At 34.6% G+C, this 19,090-nt stretch overlaps 1 protein-coding gene across 1 annotated transcript; it reads left to right on the top strand.

The window, feature by feature from the left end:
- Positions 1–9,902: 9,902 nt before the first annotated feature.
- Positions 9,903–14,816, top strand: LOC129279002 (alpha-actinin-2-like). The gene is made up of 3 exons (XM_064111428.1): positions 9,903–10,163; positions 11,101–11,380; positions 13,128–14,816. Exons 1-3 carry the CDS (start codon positions 10,075–10,077, stop codon positions 13,386–13,388), a joined length of 630 nt encoding a protein of 209 aa, XP_063967498.1. The 5' UTR covers positions 9,903–10,074; the 3' UTR covers positions 13,389–14,816.
- Positions 14,817–19,090: the final 4,274 nt, after the last annotated feature.

The raw sequence follows: 19,090 nt of genomic DNA, 5'->3' as shown, positions 1-19,090 counted from the left end.
AAATAAAAACAAATATATCTGGACCTCTTGTATTATAGAAAGATTTACAAATGAAATGCATTATTCCGCAGGGTTGGGCTCAGCTACTTTCTTCAATTACAATTACAATTATGTAATTGAAGAAATGTTCAATTACAATTACTTTTCAATTAAATAACTTTTTTTCAATTACAATTACCAATTGCTTTTGTCAATTACAATTATAATTTCAATTACTTTCTAGAAAAGTCATAAATGAAACCAATTTTTATTCTGTACATAGTACCACCTATTTCAACATAATTCCAAGTTAAAGGTCAAGTCCACCTCAGAAAAATGTTGATTTGAATCAATAGAGAAAAATCAGACGAGCACAATGCTGAAAATTTCATCAAAATCGGATGTAAAATAAGAAAGTTATGCCATTTCAAAGTTTCGCTTATTTTTAACAAAACAGTTATATGAACGAGCCAGTTACATCCAAATGAGAGAGTCGATGATGTCACTCACTCACTATTTCTTTTGTTTTTTATTGTTTGAATTATACAATATTTCAATTTTTACGAATTTGACGATTAGGACCTCCTTGCCTGAAGCACAAAATGTTGAAATAATGGAATTCCACATGCTCAGGGTGGGATGAAACTTCATTTCACATGACAATGACGAGAAAATCAAAATATTTCATATTTCATATAATAAAATACAAAAGAAATAGTGAGTGAGTGATGTCATCAGTTCCCTCATTTGCATACCGACCGAGATGTGCATATTACTGTTTTGTGAAATGAAGCGAAACTTTAAAATGTCATAACTTTCTTATTTTACATCCGATTTTGATGAAATTTTCAGTGTTATGCTTGTTGAATTTTTCTCTTTTTATTCAAATCAAGTTTTTGTTGGGGTGGACTTGTCCTTTAAAGAGATACTGACAAGATGAAGGCTTAAGGTAATGACCACAGATTCTGCCTGTCTTTGATGCTTAAGCAGTTGACATGAAGAAGGTCATGAAATTAAAATCATAAATCAAGTTCATTGTAAAGTAATTGAAAGTAATTAAATGCAATTGCAGTCATCATCATCATCATCTTCTATATTCTTCAAAGGGCTCTGCATCCCATCTCCAAGATGAATTACATTTAATGAATTACAGTCAATTACATTTCTTTCCATTACAATTACAATTTTTTAAAATAAATTATGCAATTGCTCAATTACCTTCTTTTACCTTGTAATTGAGCCCAACCCTGGCATCAATTGTTATTATTATAATTGTGATGTCAAATTTCTGCTGTGAGAGTATTTATAAAACAAGACAAACTCCTCTTTAAATGTGTATACCATCCTCATCGTTATATATTTTTTTTATCAAAGGAAATATTTTCATATGCTTGTAGTTGTACATAAATGAAATAGCCAAGATTTCATGTAAAAAGGGGAAATGAGATTTTTGATTTGATTTGATTTATTTATTTACCAACAATATTCACATGTTTACAGGTTATAAAACAAATTGCATAACAGTTACACATGTATAAAAATACGATGGTAAATGGGACCAGAAAATAGCACAAGTGCTAGTCGAGCCTGGCATGGATATACAATTTGATAAAAGGAGCATTAGCTATTTCATTATCATACCCATGGCGGTATGCTGCGGGGGGGGGGGGGGGGCGATATTGTTAAGACTTACATTTTTTTAATGAAAATTTTCTGCAAAATTTACCAAAAGTGTGCATAAAATTGTTCAATTTCACTTCGTCAGAATAGGAAAAAGAGCCCCCCCACCTTTTTTAGTTCCTTCAAAATTTTTTACGCATCTTGCCCCCCTTTCCTCATGACATGAGTACATCTGTTCCAAGCAAATGAAGCAAGAATAAAAAAATGCATAACTACTGTTTGCAATTACCTTTTGTGGATTTGGTAACCATTTTATCTAGTGACCATATTTTCACTATTATGCTACTGATTTCATTATTATTTTTGAAGTTTACCTGATCATCATTTTGTATATTATTTTGTGTTACGTTACTTACGAATGCATATATTTGATCTTGATTGTTTGTTAACTGACAAAAAATAGGCTGAAATAAATGAATCTTGAAATCATTAGACATGGATATACAATTTGATAAAATGAGCATTTTGTAACTAGAAATTAGGTGAAATCAAATGTTGAAATTTAAACCAATGGTTAGCACACAAAATAATTGTTATCAAAAGCGATTAGGAAAAGGTGACTGAGGCAAAATGGGATTAAACCATGTGGCAATTCATTATGATATGAAGGTATTGAGAGATAAAATGGATAGGATTAAACATTGATACAAATAGATTAATCAACAGCCCTGGGCAAAGTCTCTTGTTTGTTTTGAGGTGTGGGTATGTGTACTCACTCCCATTATCTGTTGAGAAAATGCAATTTAATTTGATTCTTTGGTCTACCAGAGTCACATAATCTTGAATGACAAATATAATTCATTGATTGAGTACTAGGAGGTATTTAAAGAGAAATTCCAGTAGTTGCAGTAAACACTGATTTCATGAGAAAGTCTGTAAAACCAGGCTTAATTGTCAGTATGTCATTGAGGATCTAGATCTGGTACAGTTACATAAACTGAACTTTGTGAAATCTTGAAATCTACGCTGAGTAATGTTCAGACTGAACTCCCCCAACACAGATAAGCGCACGTGGGACAGTGTATAATTATTGCTCTGAGCGTCGGGCCCGACGCTCTACCCGAATCCTGTGCTTATTTGCTGATTTCTCAGCAATTACACAATTTCTTCCAGAATCCTTTGGCACATGCGTTTTATTTATACAAACAGACACTTTGGTGGTCATTTCATTGGATTCTGTACGAACTCATTTTGATATCGTTACCAAAACTAGCATTTACCTTTAACTGGAGTTTTGTTTAAAATGCAATTTGCAATATGATCGCAATTTCATGGTCACCAAGAGAATGAAAACTACGATATTCCATGTTGAAATGTGAATATTCACAGTGCATTATAAATATTATTGACATATTTATAATATATTAAAAAATAGATTCTCTACCTCCCATTTGACAAACACACATTAATATATTATACTGGTGAAAGGATGTTTATTTTGTGATAGACATCGTCCAAAGTTGGAAATTTACTATTTCCTTTTGATAGCCAATGACTTGTAACAATATTCAGCATTCATAAAACACATGTTTAAACATGTTGAAACAAAATTTTACAATATTAGAGCCTTTTATATAAAATGACGTAACGTATAATCAGTCATATATTTCAGGCGTGGATCCAGGGGTGGGGTGGGGTGTTTAGTGCACAAGGTAAGGTGTAAAATTTTGAATAAAGAATGGCGCACCCCTTCAAAAGCCTTCATTTGGGAGTGAATTTTAGTGCATATCACATTATGATGTAACGTCTCTAGATGCCCTTTCAAATGACTTGGATGACAGCACCCCGTTCTATAATGTACACAATATCATATACTATCCAATACAATTCAACATCATATAACACATACAACACTTCAAATGCATCTTCTCGCTATAAGTCAATGGAGGCTACATATTACATTAATAGGGATTTTACTGAAAACAAAATATACAATTTTCGTTTCCAACACTCTAGAAGATTTACCTTGAGATTTGTGGCTATTCTGATAAATGATCAGACATTTGGAAGCTTGTATCACTATCATTGATAAAGGTGAGGAAGATAGCTAATTATTTTTTTAGGTAAATTTTCCAGTTTGTTAAGAATCAAAGTTGAATTTTAGAATATCCTCTACCAATACATGAAGAGTTTAGTTGCAAAAGGGCTTAGGTCCACTTTGGACCATTCTGAGAAAAACCATGTTTTTTATTCTCACTTACTGCAATATTCTTATGAGAAACTAAATTGTCATGATGTACTACCCTATCATGTGAACATAAAATTGGGTATAAAAGAAATCTACCTGTCTTCAATTTTTTTCTATAAATTCTTTAAAAAATTATCATTGTGGACCTAAGCCCTTTTGCAAGTAAACTGAAATGAAACCAATCTATTTTGATTAAAAAAGTGATTTTTCTATGCCACCTTTTTTCACGTTTTCATGTAAATTTTAAATTTTCTTTGTTTTCATCAAAGTGACTAAAAATTTAGAGGTTTTGAGACAGAAAACAATAAAATTCATGAACAATGGACCTAACCCCTTTTGACAAATGAGCTCTTTAGAAGAGTTTGTTTGCAAAAGGGGTTAGGTCCACTCCAAGGAAATCATTTTTTTTAATTCTCCTATATTGCATATTCTTATGGGAAACTAAATTTTCAAGATTCCCTACCATGACAACATAAAATTGGGTATAAAAGAAATCTTCCTTTATTCATATTTTTACAAATATTCTTTTCCAAAAAAAAATTGTGTGGACCTAATCTCTTTTGCAACTAAACTGAAATGGACCTAATCCCTTTTGAAAAAAAAGTGATTTTTCTTTGCCATTTTTGATCACTTTTAAATAGGAATTTCAACTTTTCTTTGGTATCATCTTATAGAGCTACTAAAAATCTATACATTGAGACCAAAAAATCAAATTTGATGAAAAATGGACCTAACCCCTTTTGCAAGTGAGCTCTTCACATATTAACTGAAATGATAATAACACACACACTCCAGCCTCCCCACACACCCACACATATATATGTATGATACAATAATCAAATATTTTACAAGCTTTAGTACTATGAATTAGAAATAAATATTATCAATTAGGATAAAACTTGTCAATGATCATACTTGGGTGTTTCAATAAAAAGAAAAAAAAAAGACCAAGACCATGGCCTCAGTCTCAGACCACTTGTACATGCACTCTAAAAATGAATGAGTGGAAAAGGTTAAAGCACCCTTTAAAGATAAATACCAGTTGTGGTGACGATTTCAAAATGAGTTCGTACAAAATCCAATGAAATGACCACCAAAGTATCTGTTTGTATAAATAAAAAACATGTGCCAAAGGATTCTGGAAGAAATTGTGTAATTGCCGAGAAATTAGCAAATAAGCACGGGATTCGGGTGAAGCGTCGGGCTGACATTCAAAGCAATAATAATACACTGTCCCACGTGCGCTTATCTGTGTTGGTGATCTTCAGTGTGAACATTTTTCAGCGTAGATTTCAAGGTATCACAAAGTTCAGTTTATGTAACTGTACCAGATCTAGATCCTCGATGATATAGTGACAATTAAGCCTGGTTTTACTGACTTTCTTGTGAAATCAGTGTTTACTGCAACTACTTTAATTTATCTTAAACAAGAGTTGAACTTCCCTTCCTAGCCCTTTTCTTAACTTTTCTTCCCCCTTCACCTTTCATGTTTTTAGAGTGTACCATCTACATGCAGCTTTAAATATGACCACAAGTTTATTAAAGCAATAAAGAAATCTTCAATAATTTAATAAAATTGTATAATTTATGCAAATACCATGGCAAATCAATAAATAACTTAAAGAGAAGTTGAACATGTCTAGCCCTAGTAAATCTGGTAATGCCAAACATTGTTCAACTGTTGGCAGTAAGTCCACAGTGAAACAAAGTAAAGTATATTTTTAATGTACCCATACCAGTACACAATTTGTGCAATGTTTTCAATATGTTTCATTCAAACACTAGAGATAAAGAGTTATACATGATTTTAAAAAATGGTGTCGTTCATGATAACTCATCAGTTGGCCAGGACATGCTATATAAGGAAACACCCAACTCTCCCCTACTTGTTAAGTGTGAGTCACCGTGGTTCTCATATTGTTATATGATGTATAAAAAGAATGTGCAGAATATGACTTTTTTTTGCACATTAATTCTGTAATATTGATACATAACTCAATATACCATACAGTGTTTATTGAAAGTTTGTCTCATTTTCACTTTGTCTCCCTGTTATCTTTTAGTTTAATTTCATCTAATCATATAGCCTATGTAGTGTTAGAACTAAAGGGATATGAGACAACATGCCATGTGTATAGCCTAAATGGATATTAGAAAATAAAGTATATGGACTAAATGGTAATTAGACCAAATGATTATTCAGTAAACTGGTTGTACGTAGTCAAACTAGGATTAAACCATATGGGATGAGACCGAATGGAAAGTAGAAAAAACGGGTGAATTTCAAGTGGCAGTTAAAGGGATGGTCTGGGCTGAAAATATTCATACCTAAATAAATAGAGCAAAATGCTGAAAATTTCATGAAAATCGCATAACAAATTATAACAAAGTTATTGAATTTTAAAGTTTATCAATAATTTGTGAAAACAGTTATATGCACATTGTCATGGATATTCATTAGGTGGGCTGTTGATGTCACATCTCCACTTTCCTTTGTGTTATGTTATTACATGAAATCATAAATGTGTCATTTTTCCATACATGTATAAATGATGAAATAAGTTGCGGCAATAAATAACTAATGCACTTAATCAGTTGTCAATCCAATTGTGGTAGTTCTTGATAGAATTTTTTTGAATAAACCTAATTTCATATGATAAAATACAAAAGAACAAGTGGGGAAATGACATCATCAGCCCACCTAATGAATATTCATAAAGACATGCCTAGAACTGTTTCACATGAATAATGCAAATCTTTAAAATTCAATAACTTCGTTATTTTTTATCCGATTTTGATCAAATTTTCAGCATTTTGCTTCAGGAATTTTACTCTACTTATTGAGATTAAATATCTCCAGCCTGGAGCATTCCTTTAAACCTTTTCTACTGTGGGATTCCACTCTCTAAATTTTGTTAATTGAAAGTCAAGATTGTGGTCAGGGACCAGTCCAAAATTGGATGGAAATGTCAATCAAATAAAATTGAAATCTAAATCTATTTGATTGAAAATTTCAATCCAACTTTGGATTGGTCCCTGATTGCAATCTATTTCAATCTAAGGAATTTAGATAGCAAGCACAAATCAATTGGTTGTAGATGAATGAGAGGAATAAGAAGCAGAAAGGGCAATATAATAAATTGTATATTATCATAGCACTTAACAGCTACAATATATAATATTTGTGTACATGTACATAATCATTATATTAGCTCAGGGAGGAGGGCAATATCATAGGGACTTTGACCAGCATTATTGAACAAAGTACAAAATTATTAGTAAATAGACTGCATGCCACGGTATTGAGATTAGCAAATCTTTTACTTGAGTAGTAAAGTCTGTATGCTCTCTTTATTCAAAGTGGACCATATATTCGCATAAAGTGAAGAAATAGCTTCTAATCATAAAGTATGAAAGTTAAAGAGTATAAATAAAATGCTTAAATCTCATGAATGTTGTAATCGATTGCCTTCAAGCAAATGTTTGAACTGCACCTGTCTTTGTGAAATAGCGTGCAGGCAGTCATACAGAGAGTTGTATTCAATTTAGGGCCGTCTTACAAAGAATTACAATTGATCCAATCAATCTCAATTGTTTGGAAATCCATCCATACCATACTTTTTCTACAAGAAATTTGCACAATCTCATAAGTAAACAAAGAGAATCACACTGAATCTTCAGAGAACAATGAATATATAAATATACATTATATCTTGAAAATATTTTGAACAAATTTGCATATTAAACGTCCACGTTGCTGGCCATCCATAGTTGTGGTTGATCAGATCAATCACAAGTCTTTGTAAGACGGGCCCTGGTCAGTCAAATCTTTGAGATTGGTTACAACTTCTACATCTTCTATACTTTCTTAAAAAATAAAGAACACTTTTATTGATAAAAAAGTACAAAACATACAAGACTTGCATTTGGATATAATTTTTGATGAAGGTAAAGGACAAGTAATCAAGGTTGTGATTCCTGTGAAATTGATTGCAAATCAATATCAAAGAGACCAGGGCCCGTCTTACAAAGAGTTATGATTGATCCAATCAATCGTAACTCTATGGAAATCCATCAGAGTCATAATTATTTCTACAGGAAATTTGCAAAATGTCCTTTGCAAACAAAGGGGATCACAACAAATTGTCAAGAATCAATGAATTTATGGATATACATTCATGTCTAGATTTTTTTGGAAAAAACATGCATTTTATATGTTGACTTTGCTGGCTTTCCATAGTTGCGTTTGGTTGGATCAATCGCAACTCTTTGTAAGACGGGCCCCTGATCACCAACAACAATGGACGGCCAGCAACGTCAACATCTAAAATCTAAAGAGTGTTTAAAATATTGTCTAGATATCATGTACATTCATACATTCATTGTTCTCTTGAAGATTCAGTGTGATTCTCTTAGCGTTATACCATGGTTATACTTAGGATTGTGCAAATTTCCTGTGGAAAGAAATTATAGTATGGATGGATTTCCATATAGTTGAGACCGATTGGATAAATCATAACTCTTTGTAATAAGGTACCCAGGACCAAGTAACAAAGTATAAATTAATATTTACAATCAATTATATTTTATTGTAGAGAATAATATTTAGCACAAACAATTACAGTGAATTAATCATTCCTACAAGGTCTACAACCCAATGTACCTTTAGTGTTTACAGCTAGGGCCCAGGTTTTACCATACTACTTCATCAGTTCTCTCTTCTACAAATAACAAGTCTTAACTTCTCGAGGGCCAAATTGCAAAAATCCTCTCATTGATGGTATCGTTACTTCCATGAAAATCTAAATTGATGAAATATAGTTGAGTGATGTTGCTGTAATATGTACCATTGATCTGTGTTACCATAGATGACCAATGAAAGCTTCATGTAACTTTGTAAAGATAGGAGTACTGGGGGTGTTTAACAAATAAAGTGTGACCTTAAGCGCCAATGCGCACATGATGTTCAACCCACAATCTAACTGATTTATTCACGGTAGTGTGTGTCCCCAGAATATGAATGACCAATTCGGTGATGTGTTTTATATCGCATGCAACTGGTCGGGAATTGTCAGTAAGTGTGACTTGTAGGCCATGCTAATATATTTGTGAATACCCCTTTCCTTCTGCATCCATCAAATATCCCACATAGTCTTATCCTTGTTCGCCCATAACCAGTTCATTACAAACAATTTGGTCAACTTGCCATTTACTCCATTCACCACCTTGTCTAATGTCCAAATAGCTATAGGCCTACCAAATTCCTCTAATATCCATTTGGTATATCACCATTTCATCTATATTTTAGGGGATTTGTTTATAACCATAATTTTCTTGACAAATTGCAACTTGATTAATACCGTAAGTCATTAGATAACGTGGAAATCCCACCATTTGGACATTAATTAGACTAAATGAAAATTAGACTAAGTGGGATATTATACCAAGGGTAGTGTAAACCAAATGGCAAGTGGACCAAATGGCCCAAACTGTGAAGTCGGGTTTAACTAAGACCATGGTCTAACTCTGATTTTGGGAAGCCAAACACATTAAAATTGGTTCCTATGGTATGTTTCTTATGTTTACTGTGCTCTTTCCTAATTCTTTAATGGTGAACTAAAACAATCATCTTATTTATCCTTCCCAGACAATTAAGAATGATTTGAGAGTCAAATGAGCTGTTACATTTAACCTCTAGTGTTACAGAGTCATGTTGCATTTGGCTTTCCATAGTTAAACCACAACTTTAAACTAGGGGAGCATTTAATTTATCAACATTTTTGTCTGACAACAAGTTGTCAGATCTGACAACCTTCCTTGATTCTCATTGGCTGAGAAGCAATGTTACTATGGTAATTGTCGGATAAAACTTCCGACAAGTCCTTTCATGAAACGCTCCCCAAAGTTTATATTAAACCTGGCATCAGAATACGGGCCAATGGGTTTAGTTCTTGTTGTATTATCATGACTGTCAGAGAAGAAGACTAACTCCTTATAGGCCAAGTAAATATAACATCAAACAACATTAAACATATCCTGTGTTCCTCGACATTGCAGGGAATGAAGACATTGTCGAAGGGAACCTGAAGCTGATCCTTGGCCTAGTCTGGCGCATCATCCAGAAGTTTCAACTGAGCAGCGGGGCGGGTGCAGCCGTGACCGGCAGCCTGGAAGGGAATGCTCCTCCGCAACAGAAGAACAATCAGAAGGTCCCCCCTAAGAAACTCATGCTGAAATGGATCAACAGTGTCCTCCCGGAAGACGCAGGAGTGGTCAAAAACTTCTCAACAGATTGGAATAGTGGAGTCATTCTCAGGTAACATACCTGTTGCACAATACACCAATATGTACTATAGCTTTAATAGTAGGGGTTATAGCAGAGCCCTGTTTTACAAAGAATTTAGAAGGATTAAAATAAAAATTTATTCACAACTGAACTAAAATTATGTAGCTAATCGACTAATCGAAATCTTTTGTGTTTTGAATCTGTTGTGACTTTTTGTGAGATGGGGCCCAGGTAACCAGCCAATTTTTGTTCCTGTCTTCGTCTCTTGGAAGATTTCCGTTACAGTTTCAATATGGTGTTTGGTTGGAAGTAATGTTAGATATGGGAATGACGATACACTGCAAAATAGTGGTGTCAAAGTTACACCACTGGGTCCCGTAACACAAAGCTTAGCAATGATTGTAGAACATTTTTCTATGATTGATTCTATTGACTACAATGTACAATCAGTCGTGAAAATCAAGTGTATGATCAATCGCTAACCTTTGTGTTACGGGACCCTGGTGTGTGCAGAGGACTACACCAACAGAAAAAAATGAAATAAAAACTAGTTTTAGATTTTCCCCATCCAGCAGTGGATACATTGCATCATTCAGAGTGGTAAGAGTGTAGTTCAGGCTTCAGCCAGACCAACAAAACTAACTCCAAACTGACCGAATATATGTCATACTTATGTAATAATGAAATGGCTTTGGTTGGTATGGATTTTGTTTCACCGGTATAACTGCAGCATAAAGAAGACAGAGGAGGACATGTTTCATGAGGACTCTATCAAAATTGTACCATAAATTAATGATGAAGAGCATTTGCATAGAACCATGTACCTGTTTAGGACATTCAAAACTCTTGGTTCTATCCTATGGCAACATGACGTGCAGTGGTCTCATTTTAAAATTAGTGCTATAAGCCCAGATTATCTTTTCATGTAATCATAATCCATTTTTATGTTATATCATTCCATATCCAGTGCGCTTCTGAACTACTGTGACCCTGAGCTGATGCCAAACTGGCGTGAACTGGACAAGTCAAATGGTCTTGAGAACTGTCGTGAAGCGATGCGGGTTGCCAATGAGAAGTATGGTATTCCAATGGTCGTATCCCCAGAGGATCTGAGTAACAAACACATTGACGAATTGAGTGGTATGACGTACTTCTCGTACTTCTTGAAGCACGAAGGTCCGGGTTGGTATGCAACGCTTAATTGGGTGCGGAAGAACGTCCCAGAGGAAGACGTACAGAATTTCAAGGTACAGTTTCATGGTCTCTGTAAAAAAATGAAAGGAAAATGAATACAGAATGTGCTATATTTTAATGAAAATATGAATAAATTACTATCTCTCAATTTCATCTTCTTCTCTCACTTCTCTTTTTATTAAAAGACATTAATTCCAAAACTTGTAAATGTATGAGCCAATAAAATGAAATCAAATGACACATAAGTTCAGAAAAAATATTATTAACTCTGTCAACCCCCTCCAGGGGTATGAGAGTACACATTATATTTACAATGAATATGTAACAACATGAAAGATGCAAAGCATAGAAAAAATGAAAGTGGAGAAATAATTCAGGGGTGGTATTCTGAAAATTGTCTTAATTGTTCTTGTAACTCGCTAAAATTGTCTTATATCGGTATTCTGAAAATTGTCTTATCTCAGTAAGGACGTCCCCTATTTTATCTCTGACATGCCCAATATTCTGTCATCAACCAATCATTAAAGTTGTTATATGCTTAGGCCAACCAATAGAAGTGTCTCTTCTGTATATTATTATAAGCGCATTGTTGACATGAGGCGTATTTCCCTTGCGCACCCAACGCTTATGCATGTGCGCCACTGTGCTAAAAATACACGTGGATGATCTCAGAGTCATATTTTCTTTGAAAAGATTCATCATCTTGATTACCAATTTTTAATTGCTGAAAAGTCTACCAATCCGTCTCTGTAATGTCTTTGAAAAGTCTCCTGCAGTAAAACATGATGTTCTTGCGGGATGCAGCAAGAAATTATTATTTTTGATAAAGAAATATAGCATGCAACATTAAGTTACAATAGCCCCCTACCTCTTGTAAATTTTCTTGTATTTTTGCAAGGAAGTTAACAGAACGCAAAGATAAGAGAATATTCAGAATACTTTTTATCTCGATATGTTATCTTGCGCACATAGATATTTAGGCGCTGTTTTTAACTTACGCATCATTATAGCTCTGACATCATACACGCTCAGTGAAAGTTACAGGAAAAGATACAAGAATTTTCAGAATATGGATTTTATTGTAACTCCAAAGATACAAGAATATTTCTCTTACGACAATTTTCAGAATACGGCCCCTGGTCACTATAGCTACATAAATTCAGGGTTAATGCCTTCAAAATGTCAAACTTGCAGGTATTTACTGTCTCCAATTTTTCATTTAAACACAAGGAGGCTCTCACAACAATGCTTATTGATATTGAAATGAATTTTATGAATTGACTCTATTTCATTGTTCTTCTCAATGATGGTTTCAATATACCGATGCTGGAGTATTAAAACCTTGGATCTAAAACATTAGGAAAATATAGGAAACCTCAGAAAAACTTGATTTTAGAGTTATGACCTAAGGAACAACCTTCTTTGCCTATGAAGTTCTCTACAGGAATTAGGAGATTGTTTTTCAGACAATATGAGGTTGCCAACATTGGCGTATTTCTAAAATGTAGTTTTTTCTGAGCTGCTCTCAAATTTTTTAATTTTGAGATACGGTGTTAACATCCCAGTGACTACATGTGTTTTCAGAATGCAGATAGAAGAGGCTGTTCAGACTAGAAAAAAAAGAAACAATTACCAATAATGAGTAATATGAATTGAAATTTTTTTTTATTTATTTAGTTTGATTGGAACAATTGGTACAGTTCTATGTGGTGAAGTGAATGAAATAGAAAGGATTGTGCAGACTGAAAAAAAGATCATCAGTGACTCAGCATTAAGATATCATTTATGTTTCATTTACAGTCTGATTGGAATGATGGCCTTGTTCTTTGTGGCTTGGTGAATGCAGTAGGAGGGGACTGTTCAGACTGGAAAGATATGGATCGAGACGACAAGATTAACAACTGCCATAAAGGTATCATAAGAACTTTTATATTTTTTAACTGTGAGAAAAGGCTTTACCTGTCAACATATCATCTAACACCATTTAAAACCCTTCTTCTCGAGTCACTACACAAGTTCTATCCAGTGAAAGGGTTCAAGATCTGCCGGCTTTGGGGTTAAAGGACTTCAGGGGAGCGTTCCATCAATATTGAAACAGTGATGAAAATTTGAACCATTAGGAATGCATTGAAAATTAATTGACTATTTGTACACAAATATCCTGAAATTAAGCCTGTAGAGGGTTATCACCACTTTGGCATGGTGAAACTGTTGATCAACATCTGCCGCTCTCCACCCAGGTGAAGTAAGTGGGTAGTGGGTACCTGGTAGGAAGGAATTCCTTGATTGCTCAAACACTTTAACAGGGTTGGGTTTGCTCCCATGCTTGATCGAGGTAGCCGTGGTGAACCAGGGGTATGAACAATATGCGCTTAGAAATATACAGTATATAAATGTTGCATATTATCATTATTATTATCAACATCATTAGCAATGCTTGAATTAATTCTACCTGAGTAAGACGAAAATAAACACCAACACCTTGACTTTCACCTAAAAATCTTGCATCATTGTTGAAGTGTAGAATTCAACAAAATTTGTCACACATAACATTAAACTTCACTTTATCCCCCTACGTTCATTGAAATCACTTTGGAATTCAGTTGATCAATATACAATAAAAAAAGCTTGGAGATGCAGAGGTAGTTGCTTGCTTCTGTAAATTACTTTATATCTTTTTTAATATAAGTGTGAAAATTGATGACAAATCAGCCAGGTCAACCCATCAAGGTGTATCTCATATTATGTTTCACTCTATAACAATAGATGCAGGAAATTCCGTGCAATCTAGCTTCATAACATGCATATTCACATAGAGGGGGCTATTCCATATCATACTTCTTGGAATAAAGTCTAAAAACCTGACATTTCTTCTTCTTCTACTTTATGTATTTTGTGCATGTTATATTCCATAAATAGGTGAATAAAATTTTTTATTATGAAACAAATGTTCCACATTTTTCTTGCTTTCTTTCAAATCAATATGCAGATTTACTGGATCCCTACACAGCTGGTTATATAGACAAAGAGCTTATGAATTAAAATCTGTGTATTTTCTCTCTTTAAACACCTGTTATTTTCTCACAATGCTTGGCTATTCAATGCTTTTTTGTGTTTGTTCCAAAATCGGCCTAGTGGTGTTTACAGTTTCTTTGTTATCAAATATCTTTACTGCAGTATTTGGTATCCATACAACATTCAGTACTTGCTACTTTGCCTGATAATATTGAATAAATTTTGCATCCTTGATGCAAAATTCAAATTTTTAAGATTTTCATTCACTAGCATACTATTTTACATAATATCCCTAACATCTAAAGCTGTGATCAAGGTATACACAATAAGTTTCGAAATACAGATCCAAACTCAACTAAAAATAAATCAACTAAAACAAAGGAAGGGGGATATGATCTTTCTCCCATCCCATATGCCTGAATAATAACTAAAAAACAAAAGATCACTTAAAAAAAAGGAGAACATATTTTTCTGAAAAAAAAGAATATTTTCAAGTTTCAACAAGACCATTTGTATGTTATAATTATATTCATACAAATCACAACTTATGATCTCATGAATCAGTAATAAGAAGACTACTACCATTTGATCTCATTTTATACCATATATATACATATATATACTTATGTTTTTAGATTTTTTTGATAAATAGAATTTTCCCCTGAAAGAGAAACACAGACAAACAAGAGGAAGTAAAAATGCAGATTTGAACTGGAATACCACATTAAAGAGATGAAATGCTTACGTGCAATAGTCAGACAATGAAGATATTCATCAATTATTTGTATGGTGTTCCTAATATTCCTTCCCCATTTATATAATTTCTAAAGACTGTATTTTGGAAAGAAATAAACATAAAAATGATAGAGGATCAACCCAACAATCCTCAAGTTAAATTCTCACGGTTTATCTGTATTACATGATCTTTATAGATTGGTTTCACTTGTAAGGGATGTACAGTTCAACAATCCTTAAGTTAAACTCTCACAGTCTATCAGTATCACTATAGAATTGTTTCATATTTAAGGGATATAAACCCCTAAAAAAAGTTTGTGAACATTAATGTGTGATTGATACAATGAATAGATCATTTAACTTTCTTTAAAATGATACCCTACATGATATGATTATGGTTCACATGGAGGTACAGTGCTTTGAAATGTGGGACAAGGTTAAAATTCAAAAGTTGCAAAATGACACAATATTGAAAGTAACTGTTCTCTTTTTCCGTGGTGATGAATGAGTTTAGCGGTTTCTTTTGTTTTCATGCACCTTAACATCAACATTAACATGAAGATCTGTGAGATAACATGGTTTGAGTCGTGGTTTGAAATACCCATGCATGTTTGTTTGTTATGTGCTCGCTTGTGCAGAGGTGTGTTTGATTCCATGTTAATGTTGATGTTAAGGTGCATGGAAACAAAAGAAACCACTGAGAAACTTAGTCTTCACCACGAAAAAAAAGAACAGTGACTTTTAATATTGTGTCATTTTGCAACTTTTTAATTTTGATCTTGCCCCACATTTCAAGGCACTGCATCTCCATGTGAACCATAACCATATCATTATGAAATGTAGGGTACCAATTTAAAGAGAATTGAATGATCTTTTGAATTATATCAAATATGCATTGTGTAAAATTGGAAGTTGGGAGAAATTAATGGCCAAACTCAGATTTCCAAACTTTTTGTGAGGAGATAACATTTCAAATAGGTTAAATCTGTGGGGTGTTACAAGAAAAAACATTTTGAATTATCAGGGTTAGCAAGTAAATGAGTCGATCATTTCCCTCTAAAACCCCATGGAAATGATCTCTTGTGATAAAAGTTGTAAACATGGAAATGCAATGTGTTGCCATCGTACAAATCAAGTGATTGCTCTGAAAACTATTTCGAGTGACACGGTTTTCAGTGGCCTCACGAGGGATGTTTTCCCATGTTTTGTTCTGGACGTGTGAAAGACACAAACCGCAACACCAAAACGAATAAGCGTGTTCCCATGGCATAGGGTATAAAGCAATCAAGAGCCAATGAGCAACCATGAAGTGATACCTGATGACAAAGCCATGGGACCTTGGACTCACCTGGGATAGGCAGGCAGTCTGTGAGATCCTCACACCATCCAAGGCGGGTGTGGGATGAAACAAAGTGTGTGAGGGATGGTGCGAGTGGGGTGATATATTGTGTGTGTGGATGATAGAAAGTGGGTGTGGGTTGGTGTAAGTTGGGTGATATATTGTGTGTGGGGGATGATATATTGTGTGTGTGGAAGATAGAAAGTGGGTGTTGGATGAAAAATGTGTGTGCGTATGGAATGATACCAAATGGGTGTGGGATGATATATTGTGTGTATGGGATGATACAAGTGGGTGAGGATTGACATGTCATGTGTGTGAGATGATAAAACGTGGGTGTGCGATTATACATTGTGGATGTAAGATGATGCAAAGTTGGTGTGGGATGCCTTAGTGTGTGTGTGGGATCATACAAAGTAGGTGAGGAATTATTTGTAGCATGTGTGGGACATGATACGAAGTGGATATGGGTGATATATTTTGTGTGTGGGACGACACAAAGTTGGTGTTGGATGATGTATGTGGGATGTTAGAATGGGGGTTGCGACACTAGAAAGTAGGCATACATTCTAGAAAGTGGATCTACAAGCTATAAAACATTATTGTTTTATTGTCCATTTACTGAAATTCTTCCAGTTTACATGCATACAGACAGAAACTTGTATCCATAATATCAACATTCATACATAAACATACTAACAGAAATATAGATGAAACTCTTGGCATATATCAGACATAATAATTGATAGAAATGAATTTCAGCATTGTGAGATATTGAATAGCAAAATTAGCAAAAGCATAGAAGTACCTGATTTTAAATTGAGGGTGCATCACATTAGAAAGTGGATGTGGGATGATACAAATTGGGTATTGGGTATTACTTCATGGGTGTGGAATTCTAAATCATGATTATACATAGAAAGTGGGTGTGGGATTATACATGGTGGGTGTAAAATGCTAGAAAGTGGGTGTGGGTTGATAATTCTACATTGAGTATAATAATAATAATCCGCTTTTATATAGCGCTTAATACATCGAAACGACGTGTCTAAGCGCTTTACAGATATATTATTACCCCGGTCCTCGGATTCAATCAGTCATTCCCGCACACAATGTGTGCACATCCTCTACTCCCTGGGGAGTATTCCAGTCAGTCGCCGATGAGGCGCACACAGTACTGGACAAGCTACAATGACTTTCACATCCTACCGGGTACCCATTTAGCACCTGGGTCGAGAGTGGCAAAGTGTGGATTAACAACGCCTTGCCAAAGGACGCCAGACCGCGGTGGGATTCGAACACACGACCCTCTGTTTACTAGGCGAGAGTCTGAACCACTACACCACGGCTCCTCCGTATGTGGTTCTCACGAACGGGTAGGGGTCAACACTGGGTACAGGGTGATAAATTGTGGGTGTAGGATGCTAGAAAGTGGATGTAAGATCATGATGCTGCCAAATGGGTTTGGGACACTAGAAAGTGGGTGTGGAATACTAGAATGTAGAAAAGAGGTCTGGGTTATAGGAAGTGGGTGTGAGATTCTAGCAAGTAGGTCTGGGTTTCCCCAATGTGAATGTGGGATGTTAGAAGTGGGTGTGGGGTAATGGAAAGTGGGAGTAGGATTATTTCAGTATGTATATGTCTGAAATGCTACAAAATAAGGATACAGGATGCTATAAAGTGGGTGTGGGTATCTAAAGTGTGGGTGTAGGATGAGAGAAAGTGTGTGTGGGAGTCTACTTTGTGGCTCCAAAGGTGTTAAAATTGGGTGCGGGGTTCAAGGAGATGGGTATGGTATAAAACAAAATAAATGGTATGGGTTAAGAAGTGAGTTAAGGGATTTTAGAGAGTGGTTATGGCATGCAAGAAAGTGAGTGTCGGATGATTGAGAGAGGGAAGGATTATTTCGTATTTAGTGTGGAATCGGGGTTTCAGAGTGTGGATATACGGTAGAAAGTTGGTGTGGCTTGCTACAAGATTCAGAAGAGTTATTTGTAGAGGGTGGGTGGGGCATTGAACAATATGGGTGTAAGATGAAAGTTGGTGTGCCATGACTGCTATAGGCCTTGATTCTACGGAGTGGGATGTAAGAAGTGGGCAAAGGGTTCTGTACATGTGATAGTCTATGGTATGGAATTTCAAAAAGAAATAGACTGTGGTTAGGGACCTGATCCATTCTTGCTGGTTTCATTTGAATCTTATTGAATTGATTTCCAATCTCAAAGGATTCAAATTAAGATCATTTCAGCCAAGAAGCTTGGACCATTGATGGCCTCAAATGCAGGATAAGATATTATTATTGATCATTAGGCCTATAGTACATATTAACACAAAAAATGTAACAATGGCCTTTGATCTAAGTTTGTTTGCTTGTGGTATACACCTTTGAAAAGTCAACAACAATCCACTCTTGTTCATTGAGTGGGCAATTTCCTCTGGGTTAATTCCAAGGACACCCAATGAATTCATCAAAGTAATCTTTGGTAAACATGCATTAATGACATATGCATGCAGGTATTCAATTAACAGCAAAGAGTTTCATTCTAAGATTATTATCACACCATATGAGAAAAAAATCAAGGTGTGTTTGCTGACAGCACCTAAAAGATTATTGAGTAAAATTAACTTTCTGACTAAATTGACTTTGCATTTGTGACATGCAAAAATTTATCAT

This window comes from Lytechinus pictus, chromosome 16, assembly GCF_037042905.1.
Source record: "Lytechinus pictus isolate F3 Inbred chromosome 16, Lp3.0, whole genome shotgun sequence".
Lineage (NCBI taxonomy): Eukaryota > Metazoa > Echinodermata > Echinoidea > Temnopleuroida > Toxopneustidae > Lytechinus > Lytechinus pictus.
This window is presented reverse-complemented; position numbering and strand designations above follow the sequence as displayed.